The sequence below is a fragment of the Xylaria bambusicola genome (genome assembly GCF_022495145.1).
Source record: "Xylaria bambusicola strain CBS 139988 unplaced genomic scaffold F5B22scaffold_16, whole genome shotgun sequence".
NCBI lineage: Eukaryota > Fungi > Ascomycota > Sordariomycetes > Xylariales > Xylariaceae > Xylaria > Xylaria bambusicola.
Window position 1 is genome coordinate 166,604 of NW_025953569.1, and position 17,629 is coordinate 184,232.

General features: G+C 50.0%; 8 protein-coding genes across 8 annotated transcripts; 2 read left to right on the top strand and 6 right to left on the bottom strand.

Moving 5' to 3' along the window:
• Nucleotides 1-354: 354 nt before the first annotated feature.
• On the bottom strand, nucleotides 355-842 carry F5B22DRAFT_645649 (uncharacterized protein; the record flags this gene model as incomplete). Its single annotated transcript, XM_047978612.1, has 2 exons — nucleotides 355-635; nucleotides 749-842. 2 exons carry the CDS (start codon nucleotides 840-842, stop codon nucleotides 355-357), a joined length of 375 nt encoding a protein of 124 aa, XP_047831572.1.
• Nucleotides 843-1,689: 847 nt separating this feature from the next.
• On the top strand, nucleotides 1,690-3,568 carry F5B22DRAFT_635767 (putative amidase; the record flags this gene model as incomplete). Its single annotated transcript, XM_047977194.1, has 6 exons — nucleotides 1,690-1,944; nucleotides 2,025-2,214; nucleotides 2,278-3,110; nucleotides 3,166-3,231; nucleotides 3,273-3,321; nucleotides 3,381-3,568. The coding sequence occupies 6 exons, from the start codon at nucleotides 1,690-1,692 to the stop codon at nucleotides 3,566-3,568; spliced, it is 1,581 nt and encodes a 526-aa protein (XP_047831573.1).
• Nucleotides 3,569-4,256: 688 nt separating this feature from the next.
• Nucleotides 4,257-7,578, bottom strand: F5B22DRAFT_106267 (uncharacterized protein). Its single transcript, XM_047968711.1, has 5 exons — nucleotides 6,885-7,578; nucleotides 5,866-6,829; nucleotides 4,861-5,718; nucleotides 4,647-4,781; nucleotides 4,257-4,542 (listed from the first exon to the last, which is right to left on the bottom strand). The coding sequence occupies exons 1-5, from the start codon at nucleotides 7,364-7,366 to the stop codon at nucleotides 4,444-4,446; spliced, it is 2,538 nt and encodes an 845-aa protein (XP_047831574.1). The 5' UTR covers nucleotides 7,367-7,578; the 3' UTR covers nucleotides 4,257-4,443.
• A 1-nt stretch (nucleotide 7,579) lies between these two features.
• On the bottom strand, nucleotides 7,580-8,642 carry F5B22DRAFT_106009 (Crp/FNR family transcriptional regulator). The gene has a single exon (XM_047968707.1). It carries the CDS (start codon nucleotides 8,514-8,516, stop codon nucleotides 7,842-7,844), a length of 675 nt encoding a protein of 224 aa, XP_047831575.1. The 5' UTR covers nucleotides 8,517-8,642; the 3' UTR covers nucleotides 7,580-7,841.
• F5B22DRAFT_106344 (AAT family amino acid transporter) lies at nucleotides 8,643-10,779 on the bottom strand. Its single transcript, XM_047968712.1, has one exon. It carries the CDS (start codon nucleotides 10,420-10,422, stop codon nucleotides 8,770-8,772), a length of 1,653 nt encoding a protein of 550 aa, XP_047831576.1. The 5' UTR covers nucleotides 10,423-10,779; the 3' UTR covers nucleotides 8,643-8,769.
• A 228-nt stretch (nucleotides 10,780-11,007) lies between these two features.
• On the bottom strand, nucleotides 11,008-13,043 carry F5B22DRAFT_603127 (cyclin ccl1). Its single transcript, XM_047974721.1, has 2 exons — nucleotides 11,968-13,043; nucleotides 11,008-11,908 (listed from the first exon to the last, which is right to left on the bottom strand). Exons 1-2 carry the CDS (start codon nucleotides 12,781-12,783, stop codon nucleotides 11,657-11,659), a joined length of 1,068 nt encoding a protein of 355 aa, XP_047831577.1. The 5' UTR covers nucleotides 12,784-13,043; the 3' UTR covers nucleotides 11,008-11,656.
• A 37-nt stretch (nucleotides 13,044-13,080) lies between these two features.
• On the bottom strand, nucleotides 13,081-15,148 carry F5B22DRAFT_654717 (uncharacterized protein; the record flags this gene model as incomplete). Its single annotated transcript, XM_047979824.1, has 2 exons — nucleotides 13,081-14,815; nucleotides 14,905-15,148. The coding sequence occupies 2 exons, from the start codon at nucleotides 15,146-15,148 to the stop codon at nucleotides 13,764-13,766; spliced, it is 1,296 nt and encodes a 431-aa protein (XP_047831578.1). The 3' UTR covers nucleotides 13,081-13,763.
• Nucleotides 15,149-15,617: 469 nt separating this feature from the next.
• F5B22DRAFT_106396 (chalcone-flavanone isomerase) lies at nucleotides 15,618-17,513 on the top strand. The gene is made up of 2 exons (XM_047968714.1): nucleotides 15,618-15,835; nucleotides 15,893-17,513. The coding sequence occupies exon 2, from the start codon at nucleotides 16,144-16,146 to the stop codon at nucleotides 17,302-17,304; it is 1,161 nt and encodes a 386-aa protein (XP_047831579.1). The 5' UTR covers nucleotides 15,618-15,835; nucleotides 15,893-16,143; the 3' UTR covers nucleotides 17,305-17,513.
• Nucleotides 17,514-17,629: the final 116 nt, after the last annotated feature.

Below are 17,629 nucleotides of genomic sequence, written 5' to 3' on the forward strand. Positions count from 1 at the left end.
GTGGAGACACGCTTGCCCAGGGTATACATCCTTTTACTACCGACCATCTAAACCCGGCTGTCCACTCATGGGGCATGTTGGAGGCCTGTCAGATTATCTCGTCAATTGACGACGTTGCTTAATGCACACTGCAAGTTCTCATATTTCTGATGACCATAATCACACAGCCCCGTTCTCAAGCAAACAATCAGTGGGCGCTTCACTTGAAGCACAGCCTTTGTCGCTATTACTCCTAAAATTGTATCTGACAATACCTACAATGATGCTGCCCGCTTGTCGGCTGTGTCGGTTTCGGCCTGAGCAACTCTCAGTATGCATAACAAAAAGTCTACTGAGTCCTTCTTTAATCTGTTTCTAACTAATTACTTCAGAAGTTGAATCTTCATAAGGTCCTATCATGATTGCCGTCGTTTCTGGCTTTAGATCTCGCTTCTGTTTCCGTTTCCGCTTCCGTTTCCGCTTCCGTTTCCGCTTCCGTTTCCGCTTCCGTTTCCGCTTCCGTTTCCGCTTCCGCTTCCGCTTCCGCTTCCGCTTCCGCTTCCGCTTCCGCTTCCGCTTTCGGTCTCGGTTTCGTTTCCGCTTCCGCTGATAGATAGCCGCCAGCCCTGATTGCGTTGCGGCATTGATGCCTGACCCTGCCGTCAATCAAGCAGTCTCTTAATGAGATCCCTAACATGTGTTATAACAAACACTGGCATCATAATTAATGTTGTGGGCATGTACACTGACTTCTGTTAGTGTTGCTTACCTGCTATGAGGATGGAGTTCTCGAACAGGAAGAACACCGACAATGTTAACTTGATCCTTGCAAACAGAGCATAGTGTAAGAAAATATTTGCCATAGTAACGCAATTCCGGGGCTTATGTAGTAGAACTCAACGCTCTGGCCAAAAGGAACAGGAAAGAAACTCGGGCTTTGATATACAGCTATTTTCAAGATTTGCGTCAAGATACTCAAGCGGTGCTTTCGTCATTGGCATTTCTAAGCAGTCTTGGGTATTACGTCCCAGAAGAATTATCATTAATACGCGTCTATATATTTGATCCAGATGTTATGAAAAGTGGAACAGTCTGCCGTAGTGCTTTGGAGATGCAGCTAGTGTTCTCCTACATCTTCTAAAATAGATAGACTAGGGTACACTCAAGCCTGCGACTAGATGTATCACTAGATTCCTCCAGGACCTCTGGGCCTTTGGTTCTTCTCTCTTTATCCTGAATAGAACATTCTTCTGCTTATCTTGTATGCGTCTCCACTCCTTCTGACAACATCATATCTTCTACGTGAACATCATGCTTCGGTATATACTGCAGGCAAGTCCCTTTATAATAAGAGCTGTCAGCCCGTGTACAGTCAGCTAGATCTTGTTAGGCTGTTCAATATCCAATCTGCCTGTTCTGCTCAAATCGGATGTAAAATGCATAGCACGTTCCTAGCTTGTCCTAGGTTCACAGAATTTATAGCTGATCCGCTTTCTAAGAATCCAGCATAGAACATGTCAGCCGGTGGGAGAATCCTACATTCTCCAACTCCAGCGGATGATCCGCTAATCTCCTTGAACGCCTTTTACTCGGCCTAGCCAGTCGGTCTTCCCCACCCACAAAAGCCGTCAACCTAGGACCCCTCTTTCTAGTGCTTCATTGAGTGTACATGTCTTTTACTGAAGCGTAAAGAGCCGAACCATTATTGCAATGTCTCTCATTCAGCTTGAATCGGGCCCTAACAGGGTTGTAGGGGACGATCTCAAACCAATACTTAAGAAAGCTGGGCTTGATCTAAGCGAATCTCTCGTAGAAGACTACAGTACGCTGCTTACCAGCTTTGAGGCGGCAATTGATTCTCTACCCGACGACCGGAAAGTGCAGCCACGCCCAGACTTGGACAAGTACCCTCGAAAAGACATTCATGTTCCCGAAGATAATGAGTCCGGCGCTTGGGCAACTAAGGTAGGCTATACTACGTTGCTCCCTGCCACAGGTGAGCACTCGCGAGTTATAACATGATAAAACTCACTGCATGCCAATAGGTAACTGCAAGATGCACTTCTCCACAGAGCAACTTACTAGAGGGCCGAACGGTAGCTCTCAAGGACAACATAGCTCTTGCTGGAGTAAGGTGTACGAATGGGACGGCAATGGTTGAATGGGTTCCCGAAGTCGATGCGACAGTGGCCACGCGTATCATGGATGCCGGTGCTACAATAACAGGCAAAGCTTGTAAGACCTCTATTTTTGCACTTTTACTTGATCACGACATATATCCATAGCTGATATGCGTAGCCTGCGAGAATGCTTGCATGGAGGGAATCTCGTGTACATCAGTCACCGGGCCCGTTCACAACCCATACGCGAAGGGTTATAGCGCTGCTGGCTCGAGTAGTGGAAGCGGCCGGCTTGTGGCCACTGGGGCCGTCGATCTTGCCCTTGGCTGCGATCAAGGAGGCAGCATTCGTATGCCCGCATCAGCCTGTGGCATTGTCGGATTGAAGCCGACATGGGGACTGGTCCCGTATACCGGCATTCTAAGTTTAGATGCGACACTAGATCATGTCGGCCCAATGGCAAAAACCGTTCGAGACTGTGCTCTCCTTCTTGAGGCCATTGCTGGGCCAGATGGCTGGGATGACCGACAACCCCCTGTTGAACTTGGAGGTTGCCAATTGAAGTATGTCGAAGACATAGATGGAGTAGCCCGGCTACCCAAGAGCAATATGCTTGATGGGATGAAGATTGGTATGCTGATGGAAGGCTTCGAGGTTCCTGGCCACGATAAAAACGTTTCAGCATGTGTTCGCTCAGCTGCTCTGAAGCTGAGTGAACTTGGGGCTACAGTCTCCTCTGTCTCAGTGCCGATGCACGCAAAGGGTGCGAGCACCTGGATGGTATCCGTACCTTCTTTGAGCCCCCGAGCAGCATTACTTGGTGAAAGACACGGACGCAAAGATTTGTACTTCCCGGATCGATGCGAGCTCGTAGGCGACAAGCTCACACAGGCTCAATTCGATGCGCTCGGACCCGGTGCATCATACATGTATCTTGCGTACCTCTGGGCTCAGGAACGATATGGACCCAAACTACATGCGAGATGCATGAATCTGTTAAAAGCAGTTGGTGTATGCAAATCTCCACTGCTCCTCCGTGAACTTAGACAGGCTAACGTTTTGATAGGATGCTTATGATCTAGCGCTGAAAGATGTTGATATTCTCATAACACCTACTCTATCTTGTCCACCGGTTCGACGCCAGAAGATGGGTATAAGATAGGGCCACTGAAGCTCATGGGAATGACAACCGGTCTACTAGCCAACACCAGCCCTTTAAACAGTAAGTTCAAATAATTCCTTAAAGGAGTCGTGGTCATCCGGCTGATTCAGACACACTAGGTACTGGGCATCCCGCCCTGTCCCTTCCCGTGGGGTTTTCTCCCGCCATCGAAGATTCAAATGTGAAGCTGCCTGTAGGAATGCAGATCATCGGCCGTAAGTTCAGGGATATTGATTGTCTTAAAGTTGCGGCCGCGTGGGAAGCTACATTTGATTGGAAAACACTCGTTTTTGAGGGGAATAGCTAGACACCCACGGGTGTTAGGTCAATAAGCCCAGCACCGAACCTGGCATTTGTAATTGAGAGATTAAGCAGGATTGAACATTCTCGCAGAGAAGTGAGTGATATAGTCTTAAGTCAACTATCTTTTAAATTGCAGAACCACGTCGGCAGTGGTAATGAAGGTGTAGCAAATGAACCTCGTGTGCCAGAGAGTTCTATCCCTCGTCCGGTTAGCATATTAACATTTTGATGGCAACTCTTCAGTAAGCTCATTGCTCACCTACAAGAAATGTGAAGACTAAATAGAAAAACATGGCATCTGGCTTCACGGAAAGGCATATCCATGCAAGGAATAGCCAATTTGGGATTATCCCTATCGTTCTTCTTGATAGGGGTAATGATTAAGGAACCTGACGCCGCAAATAGGTTCTGGATCTCGTGTATCTGTTGCATCAACTGCGCTGACTATTCACAGTTACGAGCCCACTTCTTGAGAAAACATTTCGCAATTGCAGATATGTTCTAGAGTCTTGTTCTTGGGCGCGTTCGAGTAATTAGACAGCTAATCGTGGCTGGCAGCCTTCCAGCTTCTCCTGTTCTCGGATTGTCATGGGCAATAAAGTACTAGGGTAGAAGTTACTACGAAGAAGCGGAGACAGCTTAGGAGTTGACTAGGTAAAGGGCGGAAGTCTCCCCAAAGTACTTGAGATAACAAAACTAGTAATATTGAACCCTTGCCCCTGTATTCAACCTACCCGATACCTAGGTGCTATATACCTATAGTCTAATCGATCAAGGAACACATACTTCTAACAGCCTATCTCATGCGGTGAAGTATCTGCTGCAATTGATTTAGTGAAACTATTTCAGCAAACTGTGACGCATTTTGCGTTAATTTCCTCAAAGCGTCATGCCATCGCGCCATTTGCCACGAGTCCAAAAGTTTGATGCAATAGCGTACGCGTTCCTTGCAATCCAAGAACTCGACCTTATATGGTCCTAGTGCAATCCCGAGATCTATAGTTAGCAGCGAGGTCTTGAAGAGGAAAGAGGTCAAAATATTTAGAACTACTACCTAGGATATCGCAATTTAGATATCTCACATTTGAGAGATATACGCGGCTCGTCAGCCGATACATAGGGGATATTGCAGCCCTATATGATAATTTTCCCCTACCAGAGGCCGGCGATTCATATTCGAGGCAAAAGAGAGCCTTTTCAAATAAGCAGACTTGGACCTATGGGGCAAACGGATGTGTTATTTGGTATTTTGTAATTTGAGGGGATTTGGGGAATGGCTTGGGTACAAGAACCTACCATTTTTGGGATATTGTCATTCTTGTTGCTCACTTGAACCTCTAATTCTTCAGACTGAACAAGGAAGCCAAAGTAGCGCCAGTCTGCAAAACCTGGGATCATCGTATTCAAGGTCTTATATAGCTCATATTGTTCCATCTGCTCGAGCCATTTGATTAAGACGAGACTGGTATCCTCGATGAGTCGTAAGCATTTCGTTTTTTGGGTCATTGGAAAGGCCGCTGTTTCATACGAATCGTCTATAGCAATGCTTAGGAGATCCTGGAATAACTCAGCTATCCTCGGAAATGTAAATTCTAGGTCTTCTTTGATAGTCGAGTAATACCACGGGCCACCAGCGAACACATCTCCTTGCGCTTCCGCAGTGTCAAACTGTCTAGTATTATTGGGTGCCCTTAAAAACTTAGTTTGCAGATAGCTGTAGCCACTCCAAATTCCACTGGTAATGGCTAGTTTGTAGTGTGACTCAGCTGTAGCACACCATTGGCGAACAGCGCTGGCCCAGAGGCGGTGACTTGTATTAGGGGCCAGTAGCATCTTCTCAAAAGTGATGAGAAGCTCAATTTGTGAACTTGTATAAAATGACAAAAAAGTGCTTGTTTCACGCAGAGTTCGTCGAAGGGATGGCCTTGAGGCTAAATTCTCTGGCCTATCCACGGCGTTGATTAAACGGTGTAAATCTCGGACCGAACTCCGCACTGCTGCCACGAGCTTGTTGAGAGCGGGCTCGTAAGTTTCAATCTGGAGCATAGAAGGCTGTATCGGGTACAAGATCGTATTAATATCATTGTCGCTGAGAATATCCATCGCCCGATCACTAGCAAGACGATCAAGGATTTTGCTGATACAGGAAAGTACCTATACTCACAAGAGAAAGTCAGTGCTGTCAACAAGCGTCTAGAGAGAAGAAAACTAAATACAGTTTGAACTAAATGAAATAAAAATAGAAAATAGACACTATCAAGTGCTTGGTCCCTGAGATCGACTTGCAGCAGGATACCTTACATTGAGAAAACTGACATTGCTGTCTCCGATTTCGTAGTGAAGATTGAAGTTGTTTCGAGGATGCGATCTGAATTCTGAGCTTTTATATAGGTTCCAGAATGCGGATATGCGCATTCCTGTTGCTAATGGCAAGGTAGAGCTGAGATTGCGGAGATAGGGTTGGTCTAGACTCCAGCCAAGTTCGTCTGCAAGCAACCCATAGGCCGCATCTGAGTGGAAGATACTCTTCAGAGCTCTGAATAAATCCAGCTGCAATATCCATTCGTTGTCAACTCCCTGTTCAACTGCGCTTGTATATATGCCTCCCTCTACCTGCAATTGACGCTCTGAGTCAAATAGCTTCTGGAACCCAGAGATTTGCACCAGCTGGAGGTAGATTTTGACGCATTCGTGGAAAACCGAATTCTTCTCTATGAGCGATGACTCATGTGTTCTAGGGAAGGGTTCCTCTTCAATGGGAGAAGCAAGCGGCTGTTCGGAGATATCGATGTAGTGATGGCTATTTGTCACTTCTTCTAGATCCAGGGGTAGAGCAATGACTGAGAGTACGGATAAATCGGCCAGACTATAGCTTGAAAGCAGGGACCAGGCGTGTGTGCGTGCGACAGAACTGCGAAAGGAAAAGTCCATCGTTTCACGCCGTACCTGGCGATACACGCGTGATGACTTAAGATCCTTTTCAAATTCTGACCCCGGTTGAGTATCATGAAAAGAGAGAGGAGTAGCGCTCTCAGGTAGAAAGAACGCCAATGAACTCTGAGCCTCTACAGCTGGCATTGTGTTCTCCGTTTGTAGCGTCAACACTGACTCGATAGTCCGCGTCGAGCGGGGTCGAATCGTTGCCGTGTTGAATGCATCTTCGAGGTGCATCATACGCCGCGACAGCTCACGATTGCTATGCAGTAGGCCTTCAACATTTGCAACTAGTTCCAACTGCAACTGCTCGGCACGATTGTTTGAATCGCTTTGGAGTCAGCTGTTATCAATCTTATTTCTTCAACGTAAAAAGGGAAACATACCACTGCAACAGCGTCAAAACCGCCGTTACTGACACCTTGAATCCCTTCAACCGCTCAAGCAACACTTTTAACGACGCTTCCTTCTGTGTCCATCGGATATTCGCCGATAGCGGCAGGCGATCTTGTGTCAATGAGAACCGACGAACGCTAAGATGCTCGGGATGTAACGCAGATGGTGCTGCGACCAAACCTCGGACAGCACCCTCGAGCTCGCCAAATAGCAGTACCCCGCTTGTCAAGATTGCCACAACTTGGCTGATAGTTATGAACGCTCCCCCCAGGGAAAATCTGCCGGGCAGTACTTGCACGAGCGTCTGGAGTCCGATCAGCACCGTTCGGGTGCTCTCCGCCTCATCGCGTACGTATGCCACGATAGGCGGCGTTCGCTCAGAAGCTGAGACGTACGGCCTCAACAATTTTACAATTTCCTGTGCTGCCTTCAGAATGCCTGCCACTGCCGCTGTCACGCTAAGTGGATCCATATGATGGGCTGTGATGACTGTATTCGATTTTGTTGTTGAGGTGGAAAATCAAAGCTTAAAGGATGCGATCGGCTGGTTTTCTCTGCTTTTCATCAACTTTCACAGCCACAATGCGTCAACCGCGATTGGCCTACATGCTCGCCTAGTTAATTCGGCCCCGAGCAAATCTGCCTGTACGTCTGCCTACCGACCGCAATAGGTTGGGTTACAGCTGACAGGATTTGCAAAGAAGGTACATGGGGTCTAACAAACTGAGCCACGAAAATTGCTGTGAGTAGTATGAATGGTAATAAAGATAATAAAAAAGCGGGAAAAGAGAGAAAAGGGGAGCAAGGAATGAGAGGAAGTCAACTGAGAATATACGAAATCGTGTGATTCATGGGATGAATGGCTTATAGTATCAAATTGATACTATTAATTATGAATCGACTAATCATCAACATTCTCACAGATAGTTCATCTGAGGCCCGGATCACTAAACAACCCGCGCAGCCCAAAGAATGCCATTCAACAAATGTGTCAGGAAAGCCTGATCCCGGTACGCCTCATCAAAATGTCCCAGAGCAGTATAAAACGTCCTACCCCCATCAAACTCGCGACACCACGCCAATGGATGATCGGAACCCATCGTGCCGCCCTGATACAGCGACTCATCCGTCGACAACAGCACCGTGACTTTATCGCGCGGATTCGACTTGAAATTATACCATTCATCAAACCATTTGCTCTCTTCCGGGTAACCAGACACTATAACATGATCCTTATTCTCCACCCGTACAACACCGTGCTGCGGCTCCGGATGATCCGCGAAATAAGCGCCGACGAGCTCGCCGTACCACGGCTCTCCGTACATTCCCGCCGCAGCACAGTGAATGCCGACGAAGCCACCGCCATTATTGACGAAGGTCTTCAGACCTTGTAATTCTTCGCTGGTGAGAAATTCGCCGCTGGTAGATAAGAACACGACGACTTTGAACCGCGAGAGGAAGGTTGCGTTGACCAGGGATGAGTCCTCTGAGGCCGTGACGTTAAATGAATTGGTTGAAGCGCCGAGGTTCCTGAGGCCCTCTATACCTGCTGGGATGGAGTCATGCCTGTAGCCCACGGTTTTGCTGAAGACGAAAATGTCGAACTTCTCCGGGCTACCCATTTCAATATACAATGATGTAAAATAATGGGGTTTAGACTAGATTTAGACTTCATCTACTAGGGCGACACTAGAATCTTGGGCATCGCGTCTATTTATGCACCCCGCACGATCTAAAATAACCCAAGCTGGGGATGGGATTGGTGTGGGGAAATGACCTCGCCAGCGCTAGGAGGCACGGATCCTCGAAGGAACAAGACCAAGGATATCAAGAGTAAGAGTGTGAGAATAATACTCAATTCAATACATCTACACATCACGCAATCCAGAACCAAATCCTCTCCAAGAAATTCCTGGGCTTAACCTCCGGCCACGTGCCCTCAAGCCTATCAACCTCAGCCTTGCCACTCCAAAGATCCATCTCCCCCAAAGGAACCATCTTGGTCCGTTTAATAAACTTATACCCGAGGAACAGGCCGAAGAAGATCGGCACATCGATATACGGCGGGACGAACGTCTTGGCACTGAACTTGCCCGGGAAGAAAGCGTCGAAGCCATTGAAGAAGGCCACTACGACACAGAAGCACAGCGCGAAATACGCCAGATAGGGCTGCAGCGGGGCTTTATAAGGCAAGCTATCGCGCGAGATGCCATTGTGCCGTAGACCGTAGTAAAAGCGCAGATACGTGATGCACACGGAAGACCAAATGATGAGCGTTGAGACAGCAGATAGATTCGAGAACCAGAAGAAGACATTTTCGCCCGACTCGCTGACAGTCAGATACGCAAGGAGCGAGAGCAACGTCGTAGCCGCGACGCACGCGTACGGCACGCCCCAGCGCTCGTAGGTGAAGAAGCGCGGTGCCTTCCCGTCGAGCGCGGCGGAATATAGCACGCGCGTGGAGGCGTAGAAGAAGGAATTCCCCGCGGACCAAGCGGAGGTGAGCACGACGGCGTTGATGATAGACGGCAGCACAGCGATGCCGCCGTTTTCAATGGCGATGACGAACGGGCTCGCCGCGGCGCCCGGCGCCGACGTGCGGATGGCGTCGAGCAGGCGCGGGTCCATAGACGACACGCACAGAGTCACAAGGAAGATGGCGAGCACGTAGAACAGCGCGATGCGCCAGAAGACGCGACGGATGGCTTTCGGGATATTGCGGCGCGGGTTTTCCGTCTCACCGGACGCGATGACGACCATTTCGCTGCCGCCGTACGAGAACGTCGCTTGGATGAAGACCTTCCAGAACGCGAGGAAGCGGCCCAGGGAGCCACCGACGAGGTACGCGTTCATCGGGCCCGGGTCCTGCCAATAGCGGAAGCCGATGCGGTCGCCGCTAGGGGTCCCGCCGAGCGTGATGATGAACATAAGCAGAATCAGCCCGACAATAGTCGTCAATTTGACGGCGCCGAAAGCGAACTCGGCCTCGCCGTAGACGCGCACGGGGAGACAATTGACGAGGACCATGGCGAACAGGAAGAGCGTGATGAGCGCAACGGTGGGGACGTCGTTGGGCCAGTAATCGACGATGACGACGCTGACCGTCACCTCGATGGGGACGCCGATGGCGATCTGCCACCAGTAGTTCCAGGCGACGGCGAAGCCGAGGGCCTCGTCGACGTAGCGCGCCGCGTAGACGGGCACGGCGCCGGGGAGCGGGAGGTACGTCGCCATCTCGCCGAGGCTGTGCACGACGCAGTACACGTTGAACGCCGTGATGAGGTACGCCAGGAACGCCGACAGCGGGCCCGCGAGCGATATCACTTGGCCGCTGCCAACGAACAGGCCCGTGCCGATGGCGCCCGATAGCGCCATGAATTGCACGTGGCGCGACTTCAGCTTCCTCTCGAGCGTGCCGACATTGCGCTGCTCTTGTTCCGCCTTGAGGTCGTTGGTCAAGTCATCGCCTTGATAAGCCAGGTCTGGTTTTGACCCCCGCTGATCACTAGCCGCTTCGATGTCGGCCATGATAAGAACCAATGATTAGTTTTTTAGAGACTATAAAAGAGTCATGCTCCTCCCATAGTTAGTCTGTCGTCTCAACAGTAGCGGTTGAGAATGTGCGAAGCACCCAGATACCCTCTTATTATCAAGAATGCGGAGTTTTGTTATTAAGTCGACGAGGAGAAACTTTTAGTCTCATTGCTTCCCCGACGGTGAGGGGAAAGCCATGCCATTTCTTTCCTGTCGGTGAGGGGGAGCCATCTTGTTTTATCTACGAAATGTCCCAGATACCCTAGTCACTGATAACTATCCTAACTGTACCTGCGCAGTGATCATGCTGATTATCGCGGGGTAGCTTTGGCCTATGACACTTTTGGGGCAGATGTTACGTATCATCGCGAAGGACCTGCCTTACTTGCACAGACTTGGCAAGGCTAATAAGTCTCGGCGGCGATTGAGATAGCAATTGATGGTCCCGAGTGGGTAGGTGAGACATGACGATCATACGCGCGCAGTAGAAGTATCCAAGCCCATGAGTCGGAGACTGCAAGGTCTAATATAGGATCAATTATAATCAAGTTCGCTGCAAAAGCAGCTCTTTTCATTCACATCGCATGCAGATCAATGTAAAGTAGGTAAAACCAGTTGTAACTTTCATTGTAAAGGCATCTGTCCGCCGGCGCCCTTTTCAAATTGAAGGATTCTAGCATGGGCATACCGTAACTCATAGTCGGGCGGATGAGCTAATCACACGTTAGGATACATTCTCGATGCTGGAAACAGGTATAAAGGACACCGCGACCTACTCATGATGCATGCCTCTTTCGACCATCATTACTGAAATCCCTTCCTAGTCCCAGTAGGGTATTAATCATTACTCTAGATGTGATCCATCTAGATAGTCGTCGTCTCATCATGAGAACGAGAACACGACACGCTTTATGTTCTTGTGAAAATCCATCTGACTGGGGCCTTGTCGTAGGATGGCATTTCCACGACCTGGAAGAATAGGTCCTTCTTTCGTGGCAAAGTTCGAGCGCTGCCTCTTATCACCGCGACACGACCCGATCACTATACTTTCTCTTCCTCTTCTAGCAAGATAGCTCAAGGGCGTTGTTCTCAGACTTGAAGAAAGCATTTCTGGGCTTATCAAAAGTCTCTTTCTGTCTCTATGTCGCCTCTCCATTTGATACGAGTGCTGGTTGGAGCGTGCTTCTGTAGCACTCTGGAGCAACCTTGAAATCCTAGAGACCAGGCCTCACAACGGAGGGCCAAACATATCGCCTCCTTCTGCGACTCTTCTTCTCTTAGCTTCGCGTTCGTCGTCCTTTTTAACGCCGTTGCTAGGGCCAAAGACATCGCCATCTTCCTTCGTAGTTGTTTTCGCTTTGACCTTTTGCAGGACCTGTTCCCTTCGAGCCTTCTGTAAAGCAACTAGATCCACCCTATCCGGATCTCGGCACTTTTTAAGTTTCCTGTTTAAAGGTTTCATCGTCTCCTTGCTTGCGGGCTGCCATTTGATTAATATTGATAATGTACCCCGCGGAATTCCATGGGGCGAAAACTCACTGCATCCCAGTATGTTACTCGCCTTTCAGGCGGTTCCCTTTCCAGCATAGCTCTGCAATTCTGTATTATCTCCAAGACTTGGTTCTTGGCACTCTCGCTCTGACCTGCAAAGGCGTCACGGAGTAGTCGCTGCAAAAGGCCCTCGTCTGCCATTGCTAGCGCACTGAACATTATCTGGCTGGGAGTGTAATGGAAGTACGCATCAGTGAGGAGCGGGCTAAACTTCAGTATGTCTCTAGTTCTACCATGGGCCCGAGCGAGGCGGCTTTCGTCAAAGCCTCCCAGCCTCCTGAGCTCCATAATAGCGCCCTCCAAGGCGCGATAGGGATGCCGCACGTCGAAGGCGAAGCGTAGCCCTTGGCACAAAACATACTCAGCTGCCAAAACTTCCTCGCCCGTAATACCGGGGAACTTGTCGGCAAACTTCTGTATTTTGTAGAACAAGCCTTCGGCCTTACAGGCGAAGAAGATGCAGGTCATAGTTAGGGCCCTGGGGGGATAGGTCATGAGGCTGTTGGTAAGGTAGAAGCGGCGGAAGAAAATGGCAGCGGTGGCCTGGATTTCCGAGGAGAGCTCCAAGAACTGGGCAGCGCGCAGAAGATCAACGACGTAGAAATTGAGCAACATGCCCTCGTCGGCGGGGGTCAGGAAGTCTGGAAGCGGGTCGACGGGTGGTTCAGAGGCGCGTAAGCGGTTGGCAATGTTGGTGGCAGCAAGCTCGGTGGTCTTCTCGCGCATTGTCTGGAGCTGCGAGGGCGAGAATGACCACAGCCGATACTGGGTGGATTGACGGTAGCGAGCGTCTTCTGTCGCCATGACGGGCGTGCGATCGCTTTCCGATCAAGGGTGATGAATGTTGGAAAAGACAAATGGAAATCTGATCACCGCCAGCGTCAATCGCCGAGACGCAGATTCATCTCAAACGATCATGATTGTAGGAAGAGGGTTGTTCTGTTGTTTGGATGGACTGATTTGTTGTTCATGACGGCGAGAGCGCAATGAGGCTTATCGATAGAAGCTACGGCTTGCTTTGCATGTACCGTAGGAATTGGTGGAACCATACTGTATGAATACTGTACACATCTAGGATACCGCAACAACATGTGATACTATAATAGATCTTATCACTTTCTTGCACACAATCGCCAGAAAAGTCATATGGTCTCTACTTCATTCAATATACCCAAAAAGCTTACTAGCCTTAACATCTCTCCACTTGCGCAATGCGGCTTATCTCTTCGTCCAACAAAGAAGTCCACGTTGAGGCTTCAACATGTCCAGAGCCTCCTGGGCAAGTTCCGTAAGTATATAAGGCATCACAAGTCCATATTCTGCCACGTACGACCATAGCCACCGGAGAACTCGGGGTCCCGTCCGCTCCCCCATAGATAAGCCGGTGAGCGCCGAATTAGTAGTTGGGTCGGTGACGACCAGCGAATCCTCGGTGTTGTACGTTTTGATACGTGTTTTTTTTTTTGGGCGTATTGTCTTTTTGGGGAAGGTTTTTTCTCTCTCTCGCATTTCCTTCGATAAATGATGGAGATCTACAGCTACGATCGATCAGTCGATTTTTGCTACTAGAGGATGTAGTTCTATTACTATGACTACGGTTGAGTGATAGCATCATATCCAATCGTAGAGGAGAATATATCTTCCCCTGAAAGATCAAGCACCTAATTTGACGGAGATATGGAATGTCCGTGACCTCGAACAAGATATTGGCACAAAAGATTCAAGATCTGCAATAGCCCTCAGATCTACAATACAAGCGGTTCCCATATACAACCTCCTTACGCTTACTCAAACACTATCTGATCAGGCTGCAAGCCACCACCCATAATCTCAACCACCTTCTCCGCGCCGTTCTCCTGAAACTGAAGATGCATGGCTGCTTCCGTCTGAGCAGCCTCTACGCTCGACCGGGCAAACATCCCCTTCTCATACAGTTGCAGCATAGCCGTCAGACCTTCACCATCCACACTTCCCGTCCTCACACAGCCAATGATACCCTGCGCCAACTCAAGCGCATCCATCAAAGCGACATTGACACCGACACCTGCAAACGGCGTCATAAGATGCGCCGCGTCGCCGACCAGCGTGACCCCAGCACGAGACTCCCAGGTAAGTCCCACAGGCAACATGTACAGATGGCGAAGCACGGGCTCGTCAGTCATGGCGAGGACAATGCGCTTCACCTCGGGATACCAATCCCCAAAGTGTCTGTCGACGTATTTCTCTCGCACCCGCGTATCAGCCCAATCAATTTCCACCCCTTCATTCTCCTCGCCGAGGAGAGCATGAGCGCTAGGCGCGGTCCTAGAGTCAGTCTTGACGCAAGCGTAGCATCGAGCATCCGCCTCATTGCCCTGGCCATTCCGCTGGAACAGCAAGGCGCGGTCTTCACCCCACAGGAAGCAGTTTCCCGGGCCCACGAACGAAGATACGTCGGGCGCGACCTCGTCGACTTTATGGACCCAGACATCGAGGGCAGTGACGCCCGAGTAAAAGGGTTGCTGGTCCGTGAGCAGCGCGCGCGTGTGCGACCAGGCGCCATCGGCACCGATTATGAGGTCGAAAGGCGCGGGATGAGAACCGTCGTCTAGTTCGACGCGCCATTGCTTGGAGTCCGGAACGGGGGCCATGGATGTCACTTTCTTGCCCCAATGGATCGTATTGGCAGGTAAACTATCAATCAAGAGGTCTTTCAGAGCTGGGCGATCGATTTCCGGTCGTCCTTTGATGAATTTGCTTGTGGCTTCCCCGCCCTCTTGATCCGATGTGTCTTCTCGGGCTTCCTCCTCGCGCTCACCGTTATCTTCGAATAAGACGGTGCCGTCCTTCTTAATGACTATAATGAGGCTGTTAGCATTGAGCCTGGGATGTGAAAAGGGAGACAAAGTGTAGATCAAGTAGTGGGAATATCGCCAAACAACTTACCCTTCATAGCCTCACCCCCTAGCCTCATGGTGGCGCGGAACTTATCTAGGAGGCCCGCCGCATTGAGAGCCTGCTGTCCAGAGTGTTCATGGATGTCGAGGGTGCCGCCTTGGCTGCGAGCAACGGCGCTGCTATCACGCTCATATATTGTGCAGGAGATGTTATTGTGATGTAGAATACTTGCAAGCATCAGCCCACCAGGTCCGGCACCAATGATGGCTATCCTGGGAGTAGCCGTCGCCATATCCGCCCGTTATCTCTAATCGAAAAGGTAGCTTGACTGATCCTGCTTGATAGATATTGAATTGCATGGGACTAGAGGTATTTTATATGCCAACATGACACGGACTATGTGCAAATCGTCGGATCCGAGTCCCAGTTACAAATCCCCGCTAAACTAATCACGAATAAGGCAGATAGTATAATCTCGGTTGTGATATGGCGGCTCGTATATTCAGTGATTTCACAGCGTGCATTCTGTAGCGGTAGGCTGATCTCTTCGTCATATCCTGAGACTTCAGCTTCTTACGTATAGCATCGCTGCCCCCCATTAGATCGGCAGTGCGCCTCGCAGGGCATATTTCATCGTCTGCCTCGCTCCAGAGTCATGAGGAGAATTGAAAGTCGACTTCATACCAATTCACCGTGATATAGCCCCGATTTACATCGGTCTTGGTCTAGGAGATATGGCTGTTGAGTAGTGCGGGTTTCGGGTCCGCACGCCTAGATTCGGGCCCGAGTCCGAGTTCCCGGCCGCGAATACATGCCTTAGGAACGACCATAGGATGTTTAGGTAGGTAACATACAATTCCGAGACGAGATAGGATACTACCCAGATACTGTTAGATGTTATTGACAGGAGAATGGGCATCAGAGCCTTCAGTATTTATGTTCGTGGTGTGCACTTCATCAAAATGTTGTTTGTAGCAGGGTACGTATAAATCGTATTGGAGGATGTGCTGCTTTACTGACTAGAGATGCATGTAAGCGTTCAATATACGCTTATCAAGATGTGGAGCTCCGCATGTCGTCGGAGCTGACAACATATCGTCATCAACATTGCTATGGAATTTCATCCACCTTTGCGACGAAAGCTCCAATTGCGCCGATTCCAAGTTGCAATTGAGAACGACTCGACCGATCGATCCCTAAACGTGCGCAATTCGAGAATTAGTCGCGCCATAGATGCTGAGCCAGCTACAAATCCGCCGTGGTAATCAATAATCATTACCGTCCACGATGAGAGCAGTACGCTCTTTGCCCTCGACGCCGCTTCTGCGGTCTCCTGCGACGGGTTCACGGCTCCCATTTGCGCCCCGCGTACGATGTCTACAAAAGCACCCGTTTCCCGTTCAGCGCCGGACCTTTCTGCGCGGTCGGCAACAGTCGTCCGGCCGTGTTGTTGAGAACCTCAACCTTAACCGTTTGAGGGACAAAGCCTACAACTACCACGTCAGACGACGCAATTTCCTCCTCTGTGGCGTTATCGCAGGCGTTTTCGCCTCTTGCTACACTGCTTATCTCCTCTCCGTTGAGCTGCGCAAGCCCAAAAAGCTCGACTCGGGACTCCCTGACAAGGCCGATCCTTTCACCACCGAGGCTGGGGTCAAACGAAAGACCGTCTTACACGATGCCGAGGGCCGTGAGATTGTCCCCACAGGAAACAGTACAGTGCCTACTTTCCCACGCTTAATAGATCTAGCTGTCGGGGCTGAGGAGGGCCAGGAGAAACTTAACGGCGTCGAGTACACCCTGGTTGGCCTCGGCGTGCGCACGGTCACGTTTCTGGGCTTTGAAGTGTATATGGTCGGATACTACATGGCGACGCAGGATATCGCCGCGGTACAGGCCCGGCTCGTGAAGGAGATCAACCCTATCGCCACGACGCTGGTCCCCAGCGAGAAGGAAACTCTACGCAAGGCACTACTCGACCCCGAGCACGGCGAAAAGCTCTGGAACTCCATCCTCAAGGACATTCGTCCCCGGTCTCTATTTAGGATCATTCCAGTTCGCGATACCGATTTCCACCATCTAAGAGACGGCTTTGTCCGCGCTATCACCGCTCGCACGCAAGGCAACAACCCTGAATTCGGCGATGAAGCCTTCGGTCTAGCTATGAAAGACTTCAAGTCGCTCTTCAACCGCGGGAAGGTCCCCAAGTCCCGGGAATTGCTTCTATGCCGAGATGCCGTGGGACGGCTGACCGTGACATACGATGACGGCAAGACCGGTATGGGCTCAATTGGCCGAGTGGTAGATGAGAGGGTGTCCCGCTTGCTTTGGCTCAACTATCTAGCCGGCAAAGCAGTGGCCTCCGAGCCCGCGCGTAAGAATATCGTGGATGGCATTATGGAATTTGTAGAGAGGCCCATTGGCACCGTAGCGACTCGTGTCATATGAGCTGTTGCCACGCTCCTAGGATGGGTAAAGCATAGCAAGGCGCTCAGCGCATGTATGATTTATGTACCAAATACCTCGACTCACATTTGTATCTAGCCTTTCAGAATCGCTCCTCTGGTCAAGTAAATGGCCGAGACCGGATCTATCGAACAAATCACCGCCGTACATACATATATAGCGGTATTTTCCGCTACTAACATGAGAGCTGATCTCAAACTAGTCACTCGGTTTTAAATAGCGCTCAGTACTGTTATAGCATATCTACCGATACATCAAATTGATAAGAGGCGTCTATGTGGTGACAGCCGGCACGGGCATCAGCTTT